General features: G+C 41.6%; 1 protein-coding gene across 3 annotated transcripts in view; it reads right to left on the reverse strand.

Annotated features, from left to right (window-relative positions):
* itpr2 (inositol 1,4,5-trisphosphate receptor, type 2) overlaps positions 1-24,870 on the reverse strand; it is a 165,432-nt gene that overhangs the window by 128,903 nt on the left and 11,659 nt on the right. For all 3 annotated transcript variants that reach the window (XM_088922826.1, XM_088922825.1, XM_088922824.1), the window contains exons 2-9: positions 21,489-21,559; positions 18,840-18,949; positions 15,463-15,549; positions 4,998-5,156; positions 1,931-2,029; positions 1,411-1,494; positions 814-960; positions 12-107 (exon numbers count right to left, since the gene is read on the reverse strand). In XM_088922826.1, coding sequence (XP_088778952.1) covers positions 12-107; positions 814-960; positions 1,411-1,494; positions 1,931-2,029; positions 4,998-5,156; positions 15,463-15,549; positions 18,840-18,949; positions 21,489-21,559 — 853 coding nt within the window. The remainder of the gene's footprint in view (positions 1-11; positions 108-813; positions 961-1,410; positions 1,495-1,930; positions 2,030-4,997; positions 5,157-15,462; positions 15,550-18,839; positions 18,950-21,488; positions 21,560-24,870) is intronic.

The following is a 24,870-nucleotide window of genomic DNA, read 5'->3' on the forward strand; positions in this document are numbered from 1 at the left end:
ATGAGTCTCACCTCTGCAGCCAAGTAATTTCCTGTTGCCAGATGTTTGAATCGAAATAAGCTGTTCCACTGGCCAGCACCTCCTCGACAAGGATCATAGTGCACAACCTGCAAGTGGGGACAGATGTGTCAATTCAGCACAACTTCCGTTTTTCCCCCAACGAGTTCAAACAGCTGAACCCTGCAGTGATCATTACACTACGTACTGGTAAAATAGCTACTTACAGTACATACTGTATCTTAATGCAGGTGATCACCAGCAACTTCAATTTTTTTCTAAAGACGCAATTTGAACCAGCCTTCTAAAAGTGTTAGAAAAGCCATGATAATAAAATAAGATAGAAGGCCCGGTGACTACCACATACTGTACAAGTACAGCCACATATCCTTCCATTTTCCCACCATTTTATCCAATTCAGGATCATAGAAGTGTTTATCCCCATCCATCACGGGCAGACACTGACACACGCACACCCACACCAGGGACAATTTTCCCAGAAGCCAATTAACCTCCCAGTATGTCTTTGAACTGTGGGAGGAAACCAGAGCACGTGAACGAAACCCACGAAAAAACACACAAACGGCACCCAGGTAGGGGATTGAATCCAGGGGCACAGCTGAGAGGCAGCAATGCTATCCACTGCACCATTTTGCCACCCACAATCACATACAGTATAAAATAAAAAGAAAATCAGAGCCATGCATTCAGGAATTAATGTACAACATCTTATTTTTTCTGGGGGGGGGTCTTCTCTATTTCTTCCACAGTTATGGATAGATTCAGCTCTTTACACAAGATAAAAGGAACCCATACCTCAATTTCCCAGAGTGCTTTGGAGCTGGTGGCAGATGTTGCCGACTGCCGCAGAGTGGTCCTTAGAAAGACGTACTGCTGCTTCTTGTAATCATCACAAGTCAAAAACTTTTCTTGCTCAGCGTGGAATAACCTCACGACGTCTCCCTAGAGGAAGTAAAAGTCATTCGAAACCAAGCAGAACTCAAGGCCCTGCCTCACAGACATGTACACAGCGAAGGACAAAAGCATTAAGAAGTATGGCAAAACAGGATTGGAGAATTAAAAAAAACAAGAAGCACTTTCTGAACTGGCACAGAACTAAGAAAACTGTATATAGGTAACTAGAGCAACCAAAAACCATCAGTACACATGTCATATTTAGTTCTATGAAAAGTGTTAATAATGATTCTTTTTAGAAATCACACATTATTGACACACACATATTTGAAGACTTTATATAATTACATAGTCAATAATATTTTCGATTCCCTTTTAAATACAAACTAATTATTAATTAATTATACTTTCATTTAATAAATAGAGGCCCTGCAGATTTACTGGCACTCATGACAGCAAGAAATCACAGAAAAATAAAAACCAAGAAAGTGTACCTACTCCTTTTAAGACATCTTCTCTGTAGTCGCTGAATTTCATAAAAAGTGTTACTTTCCAACTTGTGTTGCAGTTCACTGCATTTACCTGGTAATAAACAGGAAAAAAAATATTGATTGTCTCAGAGTGCAGTTACTTCTGTTTTGTGTAACTTGAGAGATAAAATAAAATGATATTTCCAGCTGTAAAGTGAGACTAGTTTTCTGCTTGGCTGTCTGTGCTGCAGTATGTAGATAGTCTAAAACCCTCATATCTCAGAATTTGACACAATCTATTAGGCAGAAAACTGCTAAATTAATTTAGCACATGCAGAGCACTCTTCCAGAAAGCTGGTTTCATCCTCTGCCGTGTGAAAGCCATCTGAAACTGAAAGCTGGAGATTTCTCTTCAGATCACTAATATTCTCCTTGTGGTAGTTCTCCTTTCCTGCACGACCCGCCTTGTAAGGATGCTGCATGGTGGGGTGACTACCCTCTATTGTAGCTGAAGGGGAATTAATAACAGACATTAATGAGCAGCTCACCTCTTTGCAGCCAGGATTGTCCAACAGCTCGATATTACTGGCATGCAGAGGCTGACCGGCGTTCACAGGCATCAGCACCACCTTATCTCCGACCACAACCTGAAGAACAAACCAGAATTATACGTTCAGATCGCAGACGCAGCCACACAAACATTTTAACAGTAACTGCTTCCTCTCCCTGGCTCTCAAAATGCTTCTCCTGGCTGCCTCCCGCTTGAGCCACAATCATGCACGTGAAGTACAAAGGAACACATCCGTGACACGGACAGGCTTCGCCTTTTCTATCTGCTGATCAAATTATTCCTGACTTCTGAATTTGATATAAAATGAACGCACACTTTCACTAGCGTGGAATGACACGAAAACCAAGGCATTTTCCAGCGTGAATGTTCTGTGAAGGGCAATCACGATTCAGGTGGAACCAGCACACGCAGCAGTGAAAGACACAAGGACACGAGTGTAAAAAAGGTTACAAATGTGAGGAGGTCATTCAGTCCATCCTGCTCATAGGTAGCATTTCTACGTGCTACTAAATATACAGTAAAGGCAATACATAAAAATTCACATTTTCTGGAGCTGTGCTAGCGTCTTTAGGATTTAGAAAATGACCAGCAAACACCTGGTGGCCAAACTGTTTCATAAAGATCAGATGACTTTCCCTCATTCATCCAAATGGAAAACGCCCCCCCCCCCCCCCTACACTTTATCACGCCAGTTGAAAACTTCCAGAAATTAATTCTATGAGAAAAAAACAGCAGCATGCTTGTTCACAACACTGCATCCTGAAGAAAAAGGGTTTGTTAATAAACGCAGCCTGCTTTGCTTTACATTTTTACAAAGGGAAGCAAATGTTCAGTAGAGCACATCAACCGTCACATTTCTGGCCACATTCAGAGGAGGGTGGCTTTTATCCCTTTTTGGCCGAATTAGCACAAGCAAGAATGTGTACACGACTGCTTTTCCGTATCATTCTTAACCTTGAAACCAAACCACCTGGAAATCTGACACACAGTGACAGCACAGGCCTTAAAAAACTAAACTACCATTTAAAAACACTTGCTTGATTATTCTGATCAAAATTCTAAAATATATAAAAAGTGCTTGTCAAGTTCAGATTTTATTGTTCTGAAGGTGGACTGCAAGAGACAGGTCGAAATGCAAACCATTTTGCTCCAATATCAAAGTCTGCTCCCAGTTTGCATGGCCAATATATCGAAAGTGGGGAAAATGAGCAAGACTCAACAGGGCACAGAAAAGAGACATTTATCAATATTTATTTTCTGTGCAACAGGGAAGCCAATTTACCACTGAAGCGAATAGCTTTGAGAGTTGTCCTGTTTTTATTCCCTCCACATGCAACAGAAAAGCCTGGTGAGAACATGCAGCCAACAGTGTGCTTTAGACACTCAAGAAGTGTAACACACACCATGCATGACAATGACGCGGATGTTGTACCTCTTCCTATGGACTTTTACTGCCAAAGAAAAAAAGATGAGCATCCAGTAAATAAGGGGAGGAACTGAATTAACACAGAAAAACAGTTTCATCATTTTCTCTTCCCTATGCTAGAAATATTCCTTTATTTAACTTCTTAGATGTAGTCAACTGAGAATGACAGCTCCCACGTGTACAGAAGTGCATTTACTGCAGCAGGTTATGCGTGTCGCCTTGCCCAACACCCATGTCCCACCCTGGATTTTAACTCCTTCAGGCTGGGAGTCTGTAGCCCCCAGCATTAGTCTACTTTACCACCCCAAACAATAACTCGATTGCTCAATTGTCGTGCCATATCAAATAGATTGGTATGTTATTAAATTTTATTCTGAGAAAACGAAGGCTATTTTTCCCAGAAAGCACCAATCGGTGGAGAAATCAGATTGCAAATAGTATGAAGATAATGAAATTAAAACGGACTGCTTAAAATAAAAGGCAAGCTTTTTTGGTGACTCCTAAAAACCACAAGGAAATAAGAGGAGGACAATCAACCCATCTAGCTTGTTTGGTAGTTAGTAGCTCAATGATCCAATGATCTCAGCTGGCTGTTTCTTGAAAGAACCTTCTTGGAATCAGCTCAACCTCTTAAGGTATGAGAAGGGATTACATCAACCTTTTGGGGGGATTCTGACTTAGAGACATTTAGCTATAACCCCACAGATGGACGTTTTGCACCACTGGCTCCTTAGCCAAGCACAGCAAATCTCTGAACACGTGGTTCCTCTCATACTGTCCAGGCACAGGCTGATTTATGATCTCCTCAACAGAGATTCGAGTCCAGGTCATGTCACCTGCGGACTCTGACCGACTCAAGCATCAGCGCAAAACAATGAGCCTCTGGCACAGGGCTGTGTCATCTGTGATGTGTAAAAAGCCCTGTGACTCGAAGGTGGGCTCGTCGGAGGGGTCCGTCCGTCTGCACTCCCTCATTCTCCCCTGTGTGCGGTCACACAGTTTATAACTACGAGTCAAGCAATTTTTCCAAATCGGGTGAGGAGGGAGGCAGCAAAATAAATTGGAGCTTCTAAATTTAAAATACATTAAAATGTTGTCACTTCCACTTTTCTTTACTCCAGACATTTTTTTAAGGTGAATTTTAAAACGTTTACTCTCTCATCTAACAGACTGCGAGTGTGGTCTACAAGTACACCAGAACTTCCAGTCAGAAAAAAAATATTTAGCAGAATTCCACTCCTTATAATACGTCAGTAAAAGTATCTCAGTCCTAAATTTCACATATCGTCACAAAACATACCTGCGACTCTGCTTGAGTTCACAGCTGCCACTGTCGACAGTCCAAACTGCTGGCCAGTCACAGTAGGTTCGCTAGTCCATCTCTGACTATTCTTAACCCTTAACTTCTGCTGAAATCCATGCAAAGATGCCTTCGATCTCCTCTCCAGAAATAAAAGCTGCGCCAATAGCTCCTGACACTGTACGCTAACGAATGCAGAGGAACAAATAACTCAATCACAGTAGCTTCCAGGTTCAGCTGTTCTGTACCCAGACTGTGGGCAATAAAGACAAACATATCCTTCTGTCCAGAGAATCTGCGGGCTTCTCTCAGACGTACATTGTCACCTTCACTGCGCAGCTTCCAGAAGGGCTGGATGTAGAACCAGGAGCCCTCGTTTCCTGCTGGGTCCAGCGATACCCTCATCGCATTCTTCTCCAGCAACGCAGGCAGCCTCTTGTTCACGGTCAGGTACTTGTTGCTCTTGATGTGTAGGAGCTGCAAAAAAAAAAAACATGCAATGTTTTAGAATCGGTAGTTCACATCAATATTTGTTTAACACTGAGAGGAAAGTGTTAAGTTACCCTGCGAGCATTAACTCAGGAAATTTGTACTTACAAAACACAAATGTTCTTCAATGATTCCTGTGCACCTCAGTGAATCTGAATTGTAAAATCTCTCTACTTATAGAATACAAAAAGCCAGCAATGCACATCTATTATTTAACAGTCTGAGATGTCAAAACAAGGAAGGTATTCAGCATTACTTTTCTAGAATTACACTACAGTGCTATTCAGCTCAGTGCCAGTTATAGAGTTTGGTAAAGTAGCCATTAGGTGATAAACATGAATAAATATATTTACATGTTTATATATAACTTTATTGTTCATCCAAAAGATTAATAATTTGTCTTTGACATAACTGTCAAAAAGCTACAAAAAACAATGTGCATTAAACAAAAAATAAATACACGTTAAAAACAAACAATAGTTCTACCCATTCGACAGTGCATATACCGTACACATGCAGGATCTCGCTCCGTCCACATTACACTATCATCACAGTAATCTGACAGGAAACGGACACTTAGCTGCAGCTAATATACCAATTACACAGGGAGCAAAAGATTTTCTTGTCACGGGCATTCTAATACAATATATATCTCTCTGAATGTAACGGGAACAAAGAGGGTGGGAGGGGTCATCAACGATAAGCTGAGCTTTCCTTTGAACTGCAATGTGATGCAGCTCTTTAAGCCATTTCTGCAGTCAGCCAATTACTTTACTAGCAATATTAACAGTTCTGGCCAATTTCCCCTTACTCTTAATGCTCAGGCTACTATACCACACTGCGATACCAAAAGTAAGGATGCTGTCTTTTGACCCACTCCAAACCCTTTCAACTTGCTGATCAAAACATACCTCCTTAAGAATGCAGTGGTATTCTCTGCAAAGCTTAAATGTCCATCTATTACTGATCATAGGAATTTGAAACGCTGAACAACCTCTGCAGGTTGATAAGGGAGAGAGGTTGAAAATCTAATGCTATCATAAGTAGCCCGTTCTTTGGTTTTATCAACACTAATATGAAGCATCAACGATAAAATCTAATGCTATCATAAGTAGCCCGTTCTTTGGTTTTATCAACACTAATATGAAGCATGCTTGACTCACACCACTGTTCCAGTTTACTTACCTGTTCAAAGTAATTCTCCACCCCTTCTCTATCAATCCTATTAGGGTCATATCATCCACCTATGTTAACAAATTAACAGACGTTTCCTGCATTTTCATATTACTCCTATAGATAGAAAAAAGTAAAGCTGACAAAACACAGCCCTGCGGAACACCAGTATTTAAAACAATTTCATTTGAAATTGTATTGTTCATTAAGAATCCTCCGTGGGCGATCCTTTAGCAAATCCTTAGCCCATTTTACAAGGATCCTATCAATATCTAAACCCAACAGCCGTTCCAATTGTATGTGGGTATGAACCGTATTAAAATGATAAAATCAATAAATAAAATACGTGATTTTGTCATCTGCAATCTTGCCTGTTGGAGATGACTAGGACCTAAATTCACTGCATCAGCTGCATCCTCAGTTCTCATGTGTTCTTTATAAGCACACTTCTATTAAATTAAATTATAAGCAAGGGATCCAGATGATCTGCAATCAAGAGGCTAAGATGTTTACAAAAAACCCTCTCCATGCAATTGCTGAAGCTAATAGGGGGGAGTGCCACCCGTCAAAATCACTCAGTGCTTTGGCCTTAGGTAGAGGTATTATAGTACAGGTACCACATATTTGGCACTATACAAGATTCAAGTAGTGCCTGAAGTAACCGAGTTAAAACTCCCCTAAGTAATTTCTAAAACACCTTCAGCACCTTGCCCTGCAATCTGTCTGGGCCAGGTGCCTTGTGTGGCTTAATCTGTCTCCGTCAGCTGTATAGATGAACTTATGGGAATCCCCTTAATTATCTCATTACATTGATCTCTAAAATCCAGTGTCAGAGCTTCCACAAAAATAATTAAGATCAGTCACAAAGGATGAGTTAACAGCACAATTCCCATTCTAAATTTTCCCACCTCAACCCATCATTACGTTAAGCCCTTTCCAAGCCTGCTTAGGATTGCTGACACAGAACCGATCCGCACTTCTCTCTCTAAAATCCTTTTTCGCCTTGCTCATTTTTGACTTAAGCTCCTTGTCTTTCTCCATAACGACAGCGGTTTTTCCCTTTTAAAAAAAGTGACTTTTCACTCATTTAAACACATTTTAAATGCTTAGACACCCCAGGTTTGTTATATTGGTACATATACAAATGTTCATGTGCAGACAATGAATGGACAGGATGGATTAGAACATCAAGTTCTAATGTGTTTTTCAGAACAAACTTTGTGGTTTATTTAGTATGCTGTCATTTCAGGCAGAACTATACAGGCCACTGCAACTTAAAGAAAATTAATCCTGGATTCTGGAAAGCTGCCAGAATAGATATGATTAATGAGAGATTTGAAAGGAAATATTCATTGTGTAGTGTTTCATAGCCGTTCAGGGACGCCAAATATGTAATCATAGTGGCTCTCTGAAGGCACCAGTTCTGTAGGGTTTGGGCATTTACTGAGACAATTATTAATTGTAGCAGTAAATCACAAAGTTGATTCTTTTGATGGCTTTAGAATCCAACCATGCGATATAACTCAAACAACGCACACACACAGGTACTAATACACGAGGATACATTTATTAATACATAGAGTATGCATGTAAACCTAACAGATCTTATCGAGAGGGTTATCAGAATACAAAAGGTATATATTCAATCAGTTACGAAGTGTTACACATCAAGAGGACATACGTTCAGTATATCATTCATTAAGACCGTTTCGTAAAGTGAACTTGGTTATAACTTCTACATTAGATACTCAAAACAAGTACATAACTCTTAGGAATTAAATTGATATCAACTGGTTGGGATAACAATTGAATTCTCGAGCTGTAATGCATTGAAGTTGAATACTCATCCAATTTCTGGGGATTCAGATCTCCTGCAGGCACAAACAATCAGCTGCAGGCTTGTTGCTGTCCAATCCGCGCTCTCTGGCTCCGTGCCAGGCTGTGCTGTGCGGCTTGCGACGGTGCGCTGCTGATGCTCACTGACCGGCTAGTTAGTGTTGGCTTTAACTAGCAAAGTTTGTGCACAGGAGAAAAGATGACTGTGGATCCCAGCAAGTCAGGAAGAGGACCGGTTCGTTCCTGATGAAGAGCTAGTTCTGAATAGTGATTCAGCTGTCCACAGTTCTGACCTGTCCACGAGGCCTGCTGCTGGTTACTCTCTGGCAACCTCCACTCTAGACTCTTAGAACAAAGGAAAGTTCTGGCACTCGGACACACTGGCCGTTCCGTGGTTGTCCGGGCTGAGTCTCAGGATGGTCAGGAGGCGCGCTGCGAGAATGTCCTGCCCTTGGGAGCCTTCTGCTCCTGGGCCGTCCTGCCCTGGAATTCTCCTTTGAATTCCCTTTAGAACAGTCCACAGAATCCTCTCCAGAATCTTACTGAATCTCCCGAATCTGAATCTTGTTGAATCTGAATCTCCAGGCCTGTGTTGCCTGTTTTTACCTGGAGGAACTTCAGCTTGTTGATTGGCTGAAAGTTCCATGGGCATCAGAGTCCCACGTGGGTTACTCAGCCCTACCAGTCCCTGATTGGTTGATCAAGGTGAGATATGAGTCACTTAGTCCTGACACTTAGTAATGCAGTCCAGATGTCCATCCGGCACTCCCTAGACTGATAGGCGCCAGTGGATGACCATTGATCATGATAGCCAGACTTAGCTAAGTGCATCCCCCTTTGGGAGCTGTCCTAGGAAACCTTAAATCATCTTGCATGAATAGTTTCTCTGTGGCTGCACCACAGAGATGAACAGAGAAATGGGGCCTCATTTGGGAAGCTCAGAAACACTTAATTCTGCCTTATTATTAAGCCTCGCCGCTACATATCCCCCCTTTTTGAAGGTCACGAGGTCCTGAGGCGTTGTTGCCTTCAAAACAAAACAGAGTTAAGTGATGTCCCTTGCCATTAGAACATTAATCTTAAATGTCTACATTACTCCTCGAGAATTCATACCGGAACCAGCATTGGATACAAACAGGATGAATAACATCTGGAGTATGTATAAACACGGTAGGAGACATTATCTAAGTCTAGGAATTACACATCAGGAAGTTCACTGTCAATATCTGATACCTCTGTGGTAGATATTTGGGGAGAAGTCACTTCCTTTCTTTTGGCATGCTACCTTTGACTCATTCATGCTACCCGGAGTACATCTTGATGTAAGAGTACATCATTCAGAGTACACTGTCAGTCATGATCCAGCTACCCGGCAGCAGTGTTACAATAACACCAGTTCCTGTTCCCAGCCCCCCGATAAACCACAACACCTGTGTTGGGTACCTGCCAGGGTGGTTTGGAGGTTTGTTCCATTAAAGCAAACTAACTACCTGTACCTCTTCAGGGCTTACTGTTTCTTGGATTTCTATCCAATTCAATAGTGTGGCACCTGAAGGCATCCACGACCTCAAGTTTGGTCTTATATTGTCTGGTTCCAGACCGTACAGTGTTAAGTTCAAGCTGTACTATGGCCTCCTCGGGAACTTACAGGAACTGTTTGATTAGGTAGCTGCATTGCGGTAGCTGTATCATGCCTGTCACAAGTCATAGTGTCAGTTAAATGTGGTGTGCTGACCAGCCATTTACTTCCCACCTGCTCTTCATGGGGTTCATTAACCTCCCTCTGCCCATTAGTAGCTTTACACCCTTCATTGGTGAATCGTTTAGCCAATGGATAGCTTTGGTAGCCATACCCATCTCAAGATTTGGAACCGAATTCAATCTTGGATTGCCTTCTGGGTGAGCTATGAGCGATGGGGTTAATGTCACATACTCCTCTACTGAGAAGAGTGGAATCAAGTGGGTTGGGAATTGTGCCGTGGCTAGACTGGCTACAGTGGCACTAAGCTCCCTTAACAGGTCTTGTGTCAACATTCTGGCCTGTTGCACACAAGCATAAACCCACTGTATAACACCAACAATCATGTCCACTGGTTGGGGAATAAGGTTTAACCCTGTTGCATAGGAAGTTGCCTGTAGGATTTTCCCTAAGCTTTCCAACTTTTGCTGCTGTCGATACAGTCTGTCACTACCCTCTGGCCTCTCTGACACCTGCCTTCTTGGGGCAGTCAGGATGAGAGTGCCAGCAGCACACAAACCTACCAGAAAAAGCAAACGTGCAACAGTGGCGGCAGCAATCAGTCTTCCCAAAAGTCTTTTCGGGTGGCTGACCCCAGTCATCTCCTTCTGAGTGACTGTTGCCTTTCTAAGCTGGCGCAGCGTGTACATGGTGTCTTTCTCAGTATGCCATGTGGCATCTTGGGCACCAACATCCTGGAAATCTGGGGAGATCTGACACAGCTGCTGATGCTGCTCCTCCTTTTCCAGGGCATCTGCTTTTTCGATTTGTTCATGCCTGTGCTCTAGGAACCCTGCAGGGGGCGGTGCAGCGGTGGAGCATGCCTGAACCTCGGCTGAGTGGTCATCTGGAGCACCTGAGTGATCTGGGATTGTTACCCCATTCTCACGGTTCAGGTCCACCCTGCACACTTCCTGATTGAGGAATCCCTCTATCGGCATGTTTACAATCGTTCGCTGGGCGTGGGTGTAGGACACCTGCTCGCTCCCCCCTTCCCTTGCTAGGGGTTCAGGGAGCTGCCCCAGCACTGGGATAGCTAGTTCACTGTCTTCGAACTCGCTATCACCCACCAGGCCCATGTCAGTGCAGGCGGGGATTCTGACACCCCTCTTTGCGATGTCCTGCACTGGCAGGCGGGTGACTTGACCATCCAGCTCCAGTCTGGCTGAACCACTGTTGGTCAGACTCAGACTGACAGACTGAGCTGGTGGCTGTAAGAAAACCGGCTCGGCTTTCATTCCCTGTCCCTTCTGGGGGACTGGGTGTGTTGGCAACCCTGCCGTTGAGGCAGGAACAATCAGGTCAGTCTCACTCACTACCTGGTAGTTGTGAGAAATAATGTTACCTGACTGCAGGTTCCCTGGGTCACAGCAGAGGGAATCGGCATCTGGGATCAGGTGTGTCCACAGCGCAGTAGTCTCAGCGTCCAGCTGGACCTCCTGTCTAACCTGTGAATGTTGCACCAGGGGCACCTGGCGGTGGCCCTGTGACAGCTGCTCAAGCAGATCCTCACTAATAGAGGACCTCTCAGGGCTAAGGGCGAGGGCTACATCACCAACCTGCTCTCCTGCCATCTGGATCCCTTCCACCACTGCAGGGTGGTGGTCCTGACCCCTCTTGGGTGCCAGGGTGCACAGGGAAAGCTCCTTTTCATCGCCAGGTGGGGAGATCTGCTCCTCTTTAGGGATGTAAAAGGTGTGTGCTTTACCTGGTGGATCAGGCGGCTGCTCGGAGCACCGCTCCTGTGGCATGGAGGCTGTTGGGACCTTGGCCAGGGCACGACTTCCCTGTATATCCGGGGAACAAGAAAATATTTTTATTTCTTGTCCAGAGGGAACAGAAGGAATCTCCGCATAGGCTTCTGTGTTCGGTGGGCACTGTGTGAGCACAGTCTGCCTCTTGGCCCCCCTTTCCTTCTGTACAGAAGGCTTAGGAGCCTTGACCTGTTTCCACACTTTGCCTTTCTGGTGATCCACCAAAGGTTCCACTCTGAGTCGCATACCCTTTTCTTTTTCTACCCGTTTGAGCTTGCCGTGTGACATCAAACACCTTTCAACCTCAGTGTCAATCAGTGTCTCACTGGGTAAGACATCTCCCATGGCAGCCTTGAGGTAAAAGCTTCGTGCTTTTCCTCTGTGTTTTACTGCCTGCTCTGTGACTTCAGGGGTGGAGTCAGCACTCGCTTGGGAGTGGCTGACCTCATCCAGGCAGGAACCCTTCCGTTCAATCAGATAGACTGAGGGAGGGAGAGGGGGCGGGTCTCCGCCTCCTCCAGTGGAGAGTATCAGCTCATTCACGCTTCCGGCAGCCTTGGGGAGCGGTTGTCCCTGTCCTAATAAAGCTTGTTCAAGCCTGGCCAGGCGGGCGGCTACTGAATCCTTTTGTTCAGCCTTTTCTAGCCCTTTCCCTTCCCCGGTGTTCTCATGGCACTTAGGACGCTGGGTGCGGTCCTGTGTGAGTGCTTTGGAACGGGGCTTAGCCAGCTCAGGAGCCTGTGCTCCTTCGAGCAGGGGGGAATTAACCCTGCTGGCTCTGACGGCGAACACAGTCGCTTTAGCAGCTTTTTGCTCAGAGCGACTTTGGACATCATACTCCCAGGCTTTCTGCGCGAATCTCTTAATATCAGTCATTTTCATGGTCTGTGCATCTGTATGCATTAAGATCATCTTTCTGACTGACGGGTGGAGATTCGCAATGAATAAACCCTTGAAATGTGTGTTCTCTTCGCAACCTTCATAATTTCGCCCTGCAAAATAAGTTAGTCTAAGTCTCTCGTAATATTCGCGAGGGGACTCTGCTCTCTCGTGCTTAATGTTAAGGGCGGCGGCTATCGCGGCAGTCGGGTCAATAAATGCACTGTATTCTTCGATAAGTGCTTGACATAGCTGCTCAAAGTCATTACAGACTTCTTTCATCTGCCTAGCCATCCACTCATGTACAGCTCTGCTGGTAGTTTTCCTGACCAGAAACACTTTCTCCTGTTCTGTGGCGTTTGGCAGGAACTGCAGGTTATACCTGAGGTCTTGAATATAACTCTCGATATTATTCTCTGACACTGCGGGGTCAAATCTCTCTATGTCCTTCGCTAGCTCTCTCAGAGAATGGAGATTTATTCTTCTAGCTTCTCCGCTGACGGAGATATGGAAGAGATCGTGGTCAGACTTGTCGCTGCTAGAGAGAGTGCTTAATAGCGACTCGAATTCAGACCTTTTAGCAACCATCGTTAAACTTAAAGAGTATTACTTTTAAGCACGAAATCACAGTTTTACCACAGAAAACCACAAGATCAAGTATGCAATCAACCCGGTAGATTGCAAAAGATCACAAAACAATCAAGCACTGCTTAAAGAGCAAGGGGAACTTTTTTCCTTTCGGCTTTCAGCACACTGTATTGTCGTGTATGAAACCCGCGGCGTTTTATATGAATTATTCCGCTTGGTTGATTCATTTCAGTCTTGCCACGCCCACCCAGGGACGCCATAAGTGTAGTGTTTCATAGCCGTTCAGGGACGCCAAATATGTAATCATAGTGGCTCTCTGAAGGCACCAGTTCTGTAGGGTTTGGGCATTTACTGAGACAATTATTAATTGTAGCAGTAAATCACAAAGTTGATTCTTTTGATGGCTTTAGAATCCAACCATGCGATATAACTCAAACAACGCACACACACAGGTACTAATACACGAGGATACATTTATTAATACATAGAGTATGCATGTAAACCTAACAGATCTTATCGAGAGGGTTATCAGAATACAAAAGGTATATATTCAATCAGTTACGAAGTGTTACACATCAAGAGGACATACGTTCAGTATATCATTCATTAAGACCGTTTCGTAAAGTGAACTTGGTTATAACTTCTACATTAGATACTCAAAACAAGTACATAACTCTTAGGAATTAAATTGATATCAACTGGTTGGGATAACAATTGAATTCTCGAGCTGTAATGCATTGAAGTTGAATACTCATCCAATTTCTGGGGATTCAGATCTCCTGCAGGCACAAACAATCAGCTGCAGGCTTGTTGCTGTCCAATCCGCGCTCTCTGGCTCCGTGCCAGGCTGTGCTGTGCGGCTTGCGACGGTGCGCTGCTGATGCTCACTGACCGGCTAGTTAGTGTTGGCTTTAACTAGCAAAGTTTGTGCACAGGAGAAAAGATGACTGTGGATCCCAGCAAGTCAGGAAGAGGACCGGTTCGTTCCTGATGAAGAGCTAGTTCTGAATAGTGATTCAGCTGTCCACAGTTCTGACCTGTCCACGAGGCCTGCTGCTGGTTACTCTCTGGCAACCTCCACTCTAGACTCTTAGAACAAAGGAAAGTTCTGGCACTCGGACACACTGGCCGTTCCGTGGTTGTCCGGGCTGAGTCTCAGGATGGTCAGGAGGCGCGCTGCGAGAATGTCCTGCCCTTGGGAGCCTTCTGCTCCTGGGCCGTCCTGCCCTGGAATTCTCCTTTGAATTCCCTTTAGAACAGTCCACAGAATCCTCTCCAGAATCTTACTGAATCTCCCGAATCTGAATCTTGTTGAATCTGAATCTTGTTGAATCTGAATCTCCAGGCCTGTGTTGCCTGTTTTTACCTGGAGGAACTTCAGCTTGTTGATTGGCTGAAAGTTCCATGGGCATCAGAGTCCCACGTGGGTTACTCAGCCCTACCAGTCCCTGATTGGTTGATCAAGGTGAGATATGAGTCACTTAGTCCTGACACTTAGTAATGCAGTCCAGATGTCCATCCGGCACTCCCTAGACTGATAGGCGCCAGTGGATGACCATTGATCATGATAGCCAGACTTAGCTAAGTGCATCCCCCTTTGGGAGCTGTCCTAGGAAACCTTAAATCATCTTGCATGAATAGTTTCTCTGTGGCTGCACCACAGAGATGAACAGAGAAATGGGGCCTCATTTGGGAAGCTCAGAAACACTTAATTCTGCCTTATTATTAAGCCTCGCCGCTACAATTGTGAGACACACCCCCTCTTCCCAATATTGTTACTGCATACTGTATGGAACAGCTTTGAAGATCAGGATTAACACTGTGGCGAAGAAGGACTTGAGGACTTTTTTACATAAGCCGTGAAGTGTTCCTACTGTGTGTCAACTGCCTGATCGCTGAATAAACAGCAAACAGTGACCTTTTAAAGGCCTGAGTTTTAGATGTCACCAAGATTACCATCTGTGAGATTCTACTGAGAAAAAACCCTAATCCTAAAATCTTTAGATTATTTTATGCAAGGTTTTACAATTTACAGAATTACTGTACATGTAGAACTTACTGTATACATACTGTACACAGGAACATGTATACAATAAACACTTTTTGTAATAGCAATACTTGAAAAAATTGCTTGAAATACTTGAAACTCAAACATTTTTATTCATATTTTGATACAGAAAACTCAAACACTGACCTAACCTTCACTTTATCAGACTACCCTGCGCAGAAAACAAACACGTATCCACTCCAAACACCATCAATCCCAAAGCAGGACAATTGTTCTCAAAACAGGTGGTTGAGGACAAGAGTAAAAAGCTTTACATACCTGTATAACGTTACTGTACTTAACTATGTCTCCAAGTAGTTTTTTATTCTCAGATTCATTTTGCTTCCGTTCAAGTTCTGCTGCGTGCTGTCAAAACAAAGATAATTTTTTATGCATTTTACAGAAAGGCTTATTTTTTACTCCTCGTTCTCATTTTACTTTTCAATATCAAGAGCCTATCATCCATCCATCCAACCATTTTCTTACTGTTTCACCCAACACAGGGTCACAGGGGAGCTGTAGCCTATCCCAGCAAGCAATGGGTGCAAAGTGGGATAGGTCTCAGACCAGGGCCAAAATTCCCAGAAGCCAATTAACCTGCTCGAGTGTCCTTTGGACTATGGGAGGAAACGCAGGGAGAACATACAGACTCTATGCAGATACACCTCCAGGTCTTGAATTGAAACCAGGCTTCAGCACTGTGGGGCAACAATGCTAACCTCTGTGCCAGTGTGACACCTTATCAATGACTTACCTGGTGTCGCCATTCACTGCCTTACCACCACACTGTTCCTTGCAATATTTCAGAGGACAGTGAGCACTTCACTATACACAGTTACTGTATACTGCTTGCCAGCCGTTGTCTGCGACGCGTTACTCTCTAGTAACGTGTAAGGTTCAGTATTGCTTGTATTACTCCAATTTATTCAGCAACATCAAAGCAATTCTGTTTTCTGACAAATTACTAACTACAAAAAAATATTTTTTGTGGCTGATATTTAATCCATTAATGGCACACATGTGGACTCCATTCTACAAGTTAGGTCACGACTAAACAACTGGTGCCACCAGTTGTTATTAGGCGCGTCACAGCAAAGTGTAAATACTTACGCTACCAGTTACTTTCTGTTTTATATTTATAATTAATTAAGGAGGATCAGTAGAACTTTGTTTACCCGGGAATTTTCCCTGCGCCCCCAGCTCAAATTCTGTACTAAAGTCCCTGTAGTATACTGTGTCAAGGAAACAAGCAATATCTCATTACATCACTGTGGTTCAGGCTTGGCAAGCTGTACTACTGAAGCAGAAATGCAGTGGATTAAATAATATTCTAGAGGTATGAGTGGGAAGCTGTGTTAGCCTGACTTGGGTGTAAAAGGAAAAAGTAAAGGTTAATTCCATGCTGAAAAGTAGAAAGAAAAAACACAACACTTCAAGGGCTGAGCCTTCTTCGGGTCTGCATACCACCAGACCAAGACCAGACCTTCATAAGCATGACATATCTAGTGCCTACTGCTGGCTTTATACTAAAGCCTGCAGGACATAGCAACTGAAATGCATCAAAGTGCTATTTCTTGTGGCAAATTACTAGGTACATCTATCTCATTTGGTAGGTAGTAGATGTATACATAATAAAGTGTAACAGGGCTTAGTGCACTGAGCAAGTGACAGAAGTGATATTACCTCCCTCTGAATACATATCAGGGCTATTTTGATTAAGAGATTGTTGTTATTATTAAGTTATTGTTTTCAAAATGGTGTCATTAGTTAATCCATCTCTGAGTATGACTTGGTTAATGTCAACAGCAGCCAACATGAGAGAAACTGCATCCTGTTTTCACAAAGAAGATCATGCAAAATATCTGGGTAGTAACAGGCCTTTGAATGGAAGTCTCAGCAGAAGCTTTGGATTTAAATTAGACAGCAGCAAAAGAAGCTGAGAAGATGTCAGGTGGCAGGTGAAAAGGACACGATGGAAAAGGATGCCATGTCTTACAGGTAAAACTGCAGTAATATCAACCGGCACTGCAGGAAACATTACTTTGTGCAAAATTAAACCAAATCCTCCGTGTTCTCTGTACTGCACACACTCGTCAAACTACTAACAACCTTCTTACACGCTGCAGTAACAGTAACATGGCTCAGGCAACAAACAGGCAGAATACAAGTAGGTATGACTGCTTAGTTTTACAGTAATATTGTTGACAGATGGGGCCGTTGAGTATAGCCAAGATGGCAAAGTATTTAGTTGTCAGCAAAGGTACCTCATTCAGAAGGTTTAAGTCAATGGGTATTATTGTGTTTGATTTACATATCTGTCCATGAGTCATAGATATTCAAAGGGTGTTCCTAATTACTAAGTCAGATTAAACAAAGTCAGTGTTGGATCATTACATCAGCCACGTTAAAACATACTGTACATATTCAACAGTGACTGGGTCATTCATAGGGAGCTTTATCAAGCCAGTCTCCATAGTTACTATTGTATACAGTATGTATAGGATCAGACATAAAAGAGTTAAGAACAGGACAGAATGTAAGAACAGCAAGAAGGTCCATCATCCTTATCTTCAACAAAAGCATGCTGTGAGAGAGAGCCTCCTTGAAATGAGACTGGAGACCTGAATGCTATAGGAGTACCTACTCTGAGTGTTATTATAGAAGAGAGCTTGCCGTTTTATTTATTTGGAAAATCAGATTCTGTGATGATGATATCCTGATTATAACGCTATTATTACAATGTGCTGGAGAACGAATGACACAGGTGCTGTGTAACGCTCAGTAATCCGTCGTCAGGGGATGAAATTATTATTTGTTTACATAGCAAGCTGGTGTTAGATGATGAATTTTACATTGATTTAACAACTTCCCTATTCCATCATTTAACCATGCCTGCAAATGGTAACAATATCATGCAATACCTGCTTAGTACTTTTAAAAAAGTATGTTTTTATTAATCGTATGAATATGTTTTTATGAATAACTTTAAAGTAAACAGATTGTGGTCAATATCTAACTAGTGTCAACTAGTGCAGTTCTCAGGAGCTTCAAAGCAAGAAAGGAACCATGCTGTTTACTGAGTTGTAGGGGGCTGAAACACATCAATTAAAGAAATCCAAAGTTTACCTTAGTTTGCTTTAATTAAGTTCTTGGCAAATCATTAAGAGTCATCAACAGTCCAGGAAAACAGGATAAAAAGACAGAGAGAGAAGACTGGTGAAAGAACACAGAAGAGAGACTAAAGGAAGTCACCGGAGACAAGAGATCCTGAATTTGATCGACTGTAAAAACAGATTCTAGTTAAGTATTTCAAATTTGTTGAGAGACCTTGCCTTTCTGTTGTTTTTAGGAAACTCTGATTTAAGAATCCCTAGTTTAAAAATGGTTTCTCCTTGTTAGCATTTTTTTGGAATAGGGAGAAAAGGTCTGTGTGTCTCATGCAGAACAAGCTGGGATATTCGAAAACACAAATTCCTAATACAAGAAATTGTATACGGCCAATAAAGTGATCTTATAAAACACCCTTAATCTGTACATCTAGCAGTCCTCAGAATAGTGTAATGTAGAATAGAATAGTGAAGAAACATTCCATCCAATTTTCATGGTCTGCAGCATATAGAGAACACCAGTGCCAAGTTCTGCCACAGAGCTTTTACCTGTAACTTCTTCAGCAGTTCTTCCTCTGTATTCCCTTTTCCTTGCTTTGCTTTCCAAAACTGCTTCTGGGCAGAGTATCTGTTCATGGGGCATACCTTGAAAAGACAGTCTATCAAGAAAAATTGGAAATTAAACATTCATATTACTGCATTTAAAGTCATAGTTTTGGAGTTATTTCAACACTAAGACAAATCTAAAATCTGTATATCAAACATGTTAAGCTCATAACTAGCCTGGCTCCAATACCAATACCAAAAGAATTTATCAAGTGGCTGTAATTTTGCATTGATAATTGTATTAGTATTTTTATGATCACAAGCATTCAGAACTTGTGTTGCATAAGGAGTTAAAATCAGATTTGTGCATGCAGTTAAAAAATGAACGCAATGTAATGGATCACATTTTAAGAAGCTGAAATTTCTGAACCCAGCCAAACTACTACCATGCTGGAGAAAGCAAATAATGTTTATCATAATAAATTATTAGTAATGAGATAATTCAGTGGTGACTGTGCAAGAAACTCATAGAGAGTCTCGAGTTTATAATGAGACACAAAGTCTGTTTTATGAATTAATTTCCTCAAGAAGTTAACTCAGTTTCACCTGACAGTTCAGTGTGCTACAGAACTGGACTGTACACTTGTGTCATATGTTTAAATATAAATTAGGACACACTCAATCTATTTTGAAATAAGGTTTGGATTTCCACTGCTGGGGGATAATTTATAGGACAATCACTATAGTATTTTAAACGTGCAATTGTGGGTACACATATGGATCTGAGGAATAAGAAAATCACCCTGTAGGTGGTTGCCATTAACTAGACATTGCAATACATTCTTGTTTGTTTATTGATAGATTCAGATAATGACATACAGTATTACTATACTGTATGTGTTTAGTTAATGGGTTCTTTCACCTTGAAAGGAGTTAAATCACATGACACAGGGAAGGTAGTGACCTTGGAGTAGTGCAGTGGGTGATTGCTGCTTCCAGGCATACAGCAGTTTAAAACAGATTAACAACACTGAGTACTGGAAATAAAAGTATATTTAGGTCACTCATGGACAAAACAGATTCCATTACAGAACTTCCTCCCACTAATTGGTACAACCATTTGGCATGGAATAATTTGTTCAGCTGGACTAAAATAACTACAGTATGTGCACCAGCAAGAAATCAGTGCTTTGAACCTTTTTGTAATATAGAAATGGCATCTTCGACACGCATAATAAGGAACTATTTTGTAATTGTGAAACACAGTGGTGTAGAAATCTGACTCTGGCCCGGGGTCATTACTCCTGACCTGAATTTTAAACAGACACCTGCTGAGTGTCATGTGTCAGAAATAACAGCTGAAAAGCGGGGATAACATTATCAGGAATAGCCACTGTGCTGTAGGTGGAAATAAAGTCCATTTCCGTCACAAATGAAAACACTCATCTCAAACCTACACAGCTCAGTGCTGTGACTCCTTGAATCCCTACAGTGGTTTTAGATAACCTTTAAAGGTTCCACCGACTAAATGTTTCAATGGCATTTGAATTTGTATCAACCTAATATTAGAATGGCAAATACTCTGTTATATCTGTGGATATAGAAACTCGATGCATCAACTATCCAAACTACTCACAATGTCATTACTAGAAATTATTGTACATTTGTCAACAGCTTTTACTTTTTACTTCATAATTGATAAGTAACTAGACATCCCATATCAGGGAACTCCAAAGGAATAAAATAATCAATTTTAGAACTTGATATTGATATGTTGTTATCTTTAAAACGTAAAAAAGCAAGTGTGTAACTTTCAGATAAGCTACAGCATTCTGTTTTTACCAGAAATGTTTACTCATCATGATTTCAAATATCACCCTTGATAACACAATAAAAAGCTGCTTTACAAGGAATTTGTAATGCAACTATATCTTTTTTCACACAACTGATCTGTGTTTTTACACATTCAAAATGTTAACAATTGCCTTGCATCAAATTGCATACTGTATAGAAGGACTGTAAACTTACTCCACTAAATGTATTAAACTTTCTCTTAGTTCAGTATCACTTGCAAGCCAAGTGTCTACAAAATACAGTACGAAAAACATGGCATTTTTCTTTCTTTCAAAGTCAAACACCTTTCAGAGTTAGCATAATGATTGGCTGAATTCTACTGCCTCCTCAAACAAATGTACAGTATGATCTTCCTGTGGAATCACAGGCATAAGACATTGTGCACATTTCATCTCTCTGCCAAGGGGTCAGCTTCTTACAGTATATGAACCATACAGCAGATTCTGTAAAGGCAGCTCTGGTGAGGAACATCTCCTCTTTCCTTGCCACGCTTGGTTTTCAATCCCTAACCTGGATTAAAGCTATGGGCTCAAAACCGGTCATTATTTCACAGCTTTCAGTTTGAAAGAGGTCCAAAGTTGTCAAATCCTGGAGGTATGTGCATCCCTTTTATTGTGTATGGAGAGCCTGGGGTATTAATATTTTAACTATGACCATCTTGTCCATCAGTACAAATGTATGTACTGTAAGAGCACAGTTGGAGGCAGTACTTTATTACAGGACTTACAATTCTCACCACACATTTGTAACAGGGACCCATTCACACGTACAGCATTGAAATACTGCTTTAGTACAAACCTCTGAACTTCTTTGGGGGGTTGGCAAGATCGCCGGCATCTGGCTGCACCACACACCTGTCATCCACAAGCCTGAAAGGAAGAGACAGCCCTTCAGTTAGATCGTGCCCTTCCTACCTACACAAACAGACAACTTATCCATGGGGGACACAAGAGAGGAGCTTCTTAAAACCTAGCAGCTTGATGTGTAGTGTCAGTGAAGAAAAAAGAGGAAGAAATAAGTGTAATATTTATACTGGCAAAGGGAAATCAAAGATGTTTTTTTGTTGTTAGAGTACTATGCAGCCAAGTTCATATCTGGGAGTTACTTCTCCCTAAAAAAAGTGCTTACTTAACAAATTACAGGACTCATGCAGGAGAGAAAAAGTCATGGTTTTACAAAAGGAAGCAACTTTGAGTAAACGGTTTAATACCACAGTGTGACTTGAGGACACCAACAGGAAACATACGCACAGCCTGAAATTTACTGTAGATCTACACAGAAAGAAGGGCTGACAGGCCTGATCTAAGAAATATCAAACCATACAGTAAGTGGCTTCTTTATTCAGCTGTGAAGTTGGCTTTAATTGCAGGCCAAAACTTCAAACAAAACCTAACTAAACAAAATAAAAACTGAAATTAGTTTTCACACCATGAGCAATTTTTGTCTTCTTTCAAATGTTTTTATTTTTACTGTGAACCGAACACACCCAAAAGTGTTTATGATTACAAATACAGTCAATTATAGGGTAATTAAACTTGACAAATTTAGTTATTTGCAAAACTCCATACCAGCATATAGGAAACAAATCCTAACACACAAAGCCTACAAATATTGAATATAAATAATATCAACACAGTAATTCTGGAGAAATGAACTTCTCAAGTCTACTATAACTCAGCTTAATTCCTTCATACACAACACACCCAAATTATACACAAAATAATTACAGAATATAATGTTAGAGCTACTGTGCATCATGTTGTGTCCTCTATATCCATGCACAACCAGGCAGTCTACCAAATATTATTCATCCTGCCCAAGAATTAAAACTCTTTGGATGGGATCAAGCACACAATTTTGAATGTTGATTCATCTGTGTTGAAATCTCATTTTTTACACCTGCTAGAATTCTTCAACTTTGCAGCTAATGTTGCTATCCTGAGAAGAACCTTTTTCAAAGCCTCATAACCCATCTAGTCAACTTTCACTTATTTCTGATTTTGAAAAACTGGCTTTTTCCTATCTCGGGAACTTCAGGAAGTGTAATTAATTAAAATGAAATCCGTGTGTCAGAGATATTTGTTTTACCTCTGCTTAACGGTGTTAACTGTTCTGTTTTTAAGCTGTTTTTAAGAGTGTTAACCTCCTAAAAAATGTTCTTTATAACATAAAAAACAGCATTTTGATATACCAAGTGTTTTATTTACAATGTGTCACATACTGTAGTTTAGCCACAACCTTTTAAAGTAAAAACAGAGGCACTTGCTTTAGATAAATTGTTGTTTTGTGATTCAAAGACAAAGAAAAAAAACATGTATACTGTTTAAATGATGGCTGCTATGAAGTTTATGAGGAGGCCAATCCTGATTTTGTATTACCTGAGATCTAATACGCAGTTCTTACTAACAGTCCACTAACTGTCAAAGTGGACCACTATCAGGTGGCCCAATTTGGATGCCGAGTGCTTTATTTTTAGTTCAGTTGCTTTATTTTCCATGACCTCGCTGTTTTGAGACAAAGTCTGTAACATGGCTGAAAGCTTTTTTATCATGTTAAATAGGTCTTATCAGCAAGACATGGCGGGGGCAATCATACACACAGCTACTTTTATGCCTGTCGACTATAAAGAACGAACAGACAGCACAGAGTTAAGACCATTCTGGCACAATGCTGTTGATGAGGTTAAATGAGACCTTCACGTGCAAACAAAAGTAAGTATTTTACCACCAAGTGACACAAAAACACCTGTAGTGAAACTTGTTAAGGACCTGATGTATCGTATGTGTCTGCTCATTTAAAAAATGTATTGGCAGGAGCACCACTGGACAGTTCAACTCTTCAGTAGGTTTGGAGGTTGTGACCACTCCACAAAGTGCCATTTATGGCCTGAGCTGTACCACCAGCAGACTACAGCTGGGAACCCCCTTGAGTGATGGCGGACAACTAGCAGAGACAGTCTGAGGGAAGGTGAGCTTGAGTCGGCCAGCGTCTACCCACAACAAACAGCCACATCACCCTGCAGGTGACCAGGATGCCAAGGGTGCCCCAGCTGGCAGCGACAGAGCACACATTTCAGAGGAACGTTCCTCATCTTGCCCAGAGCTGACTGAAACCACACAATCTCATCACTGGGAAAGGACTCCTGCCAGTTCCAATTTAAAAAAAACAAACATTTGTACTGTATGCCAACTGAGAGATCCACCAATAACCTACACCCCACTGTCATATATGGGTTTGGCAAAGTCAACAAATTTGTTGTACAACTGGTTGGGTAACTGGCAGAGGAGAGAAAAAAGTCTTGACTACGTCCCAAGCTAAATACCTACCATTTGCCTATGCAAAAGTTTAATTTAAGAGCCGTGACAAGACTTGATCGTGCCGACACAGGCAATTTCATGCACCCAGTGGTAGTAAATCTTCCTGCAGCTGCACACTGAAGAGTTGCCAGACAGGTGGTACAGATGCTCTGAATTCAACCAAACTAACAAAAAGTGCCAATACCAGCACAGAACTGTGCAACAGTTTTTTATTTTGCCAGAAGTGATTTACAAAATATTAGGGTTTTGGAAGCACAAGCCCTACAACACATGACTGGAAATTTTGTTCAAACATGTTGGATGAGTGACTCAGCCAAGCCGGCTGTATTCTTAAGGGCTCGGTGGTGCCAGCCTGCTGAGAGAGCAACAAAGAAACATTTCCTTTCCTACAAAAAAAAAAACATGATAAGAACAGCCCATTTAAACGTCTTGATACCAGCTTCCTTTACTTAATAGATTAAAAACTTTTTTAAAGAACAGCCAACTGTATTAATTTATCTCTACCACCAGATACACAAAATAAAACTTCCTTTCTGTTGAATATTGTGAATTCTGGTTTACTAAGGTTCCTTGCTTTCCTGTTAAAAAGAATAGAAATTTCAGTCTATGCTGTATATGAAAGCTGTTCTCAGAAGCAATTGCATGCAGAACTACAGGGATATTGACACACCTTACTTTACCGTCTAAATTTAATTAAAATTAATTAATTAAATTAATTTTAATGAAAAAAATAATATTTTGCAGTGACTTTTGCCAGAAAAACAATTTCATTCCAAAATCTCAATTCAAGTTAAAAAGGAAAAACAAATCTGACATCCACAGGAACGCACAGTGCACATGATATACTGTAGGTCGTGCAAAAA

Source organism: Atractosteus spatula, chromosome 8 (genome assembly GCF_055471065.1).
Source record: "Atractosteus spatula isolate fAtrSpa1 chromosome 8, fAtrSpa1.hap1, whole genome shotgun sequence".
Lineage (NCBI taxonomy): Eukaryota > Metazoa > Chordata > Actinopteri > Semionotiformes > Lepisosteidae > Atractosteus > Atractosteus spatula.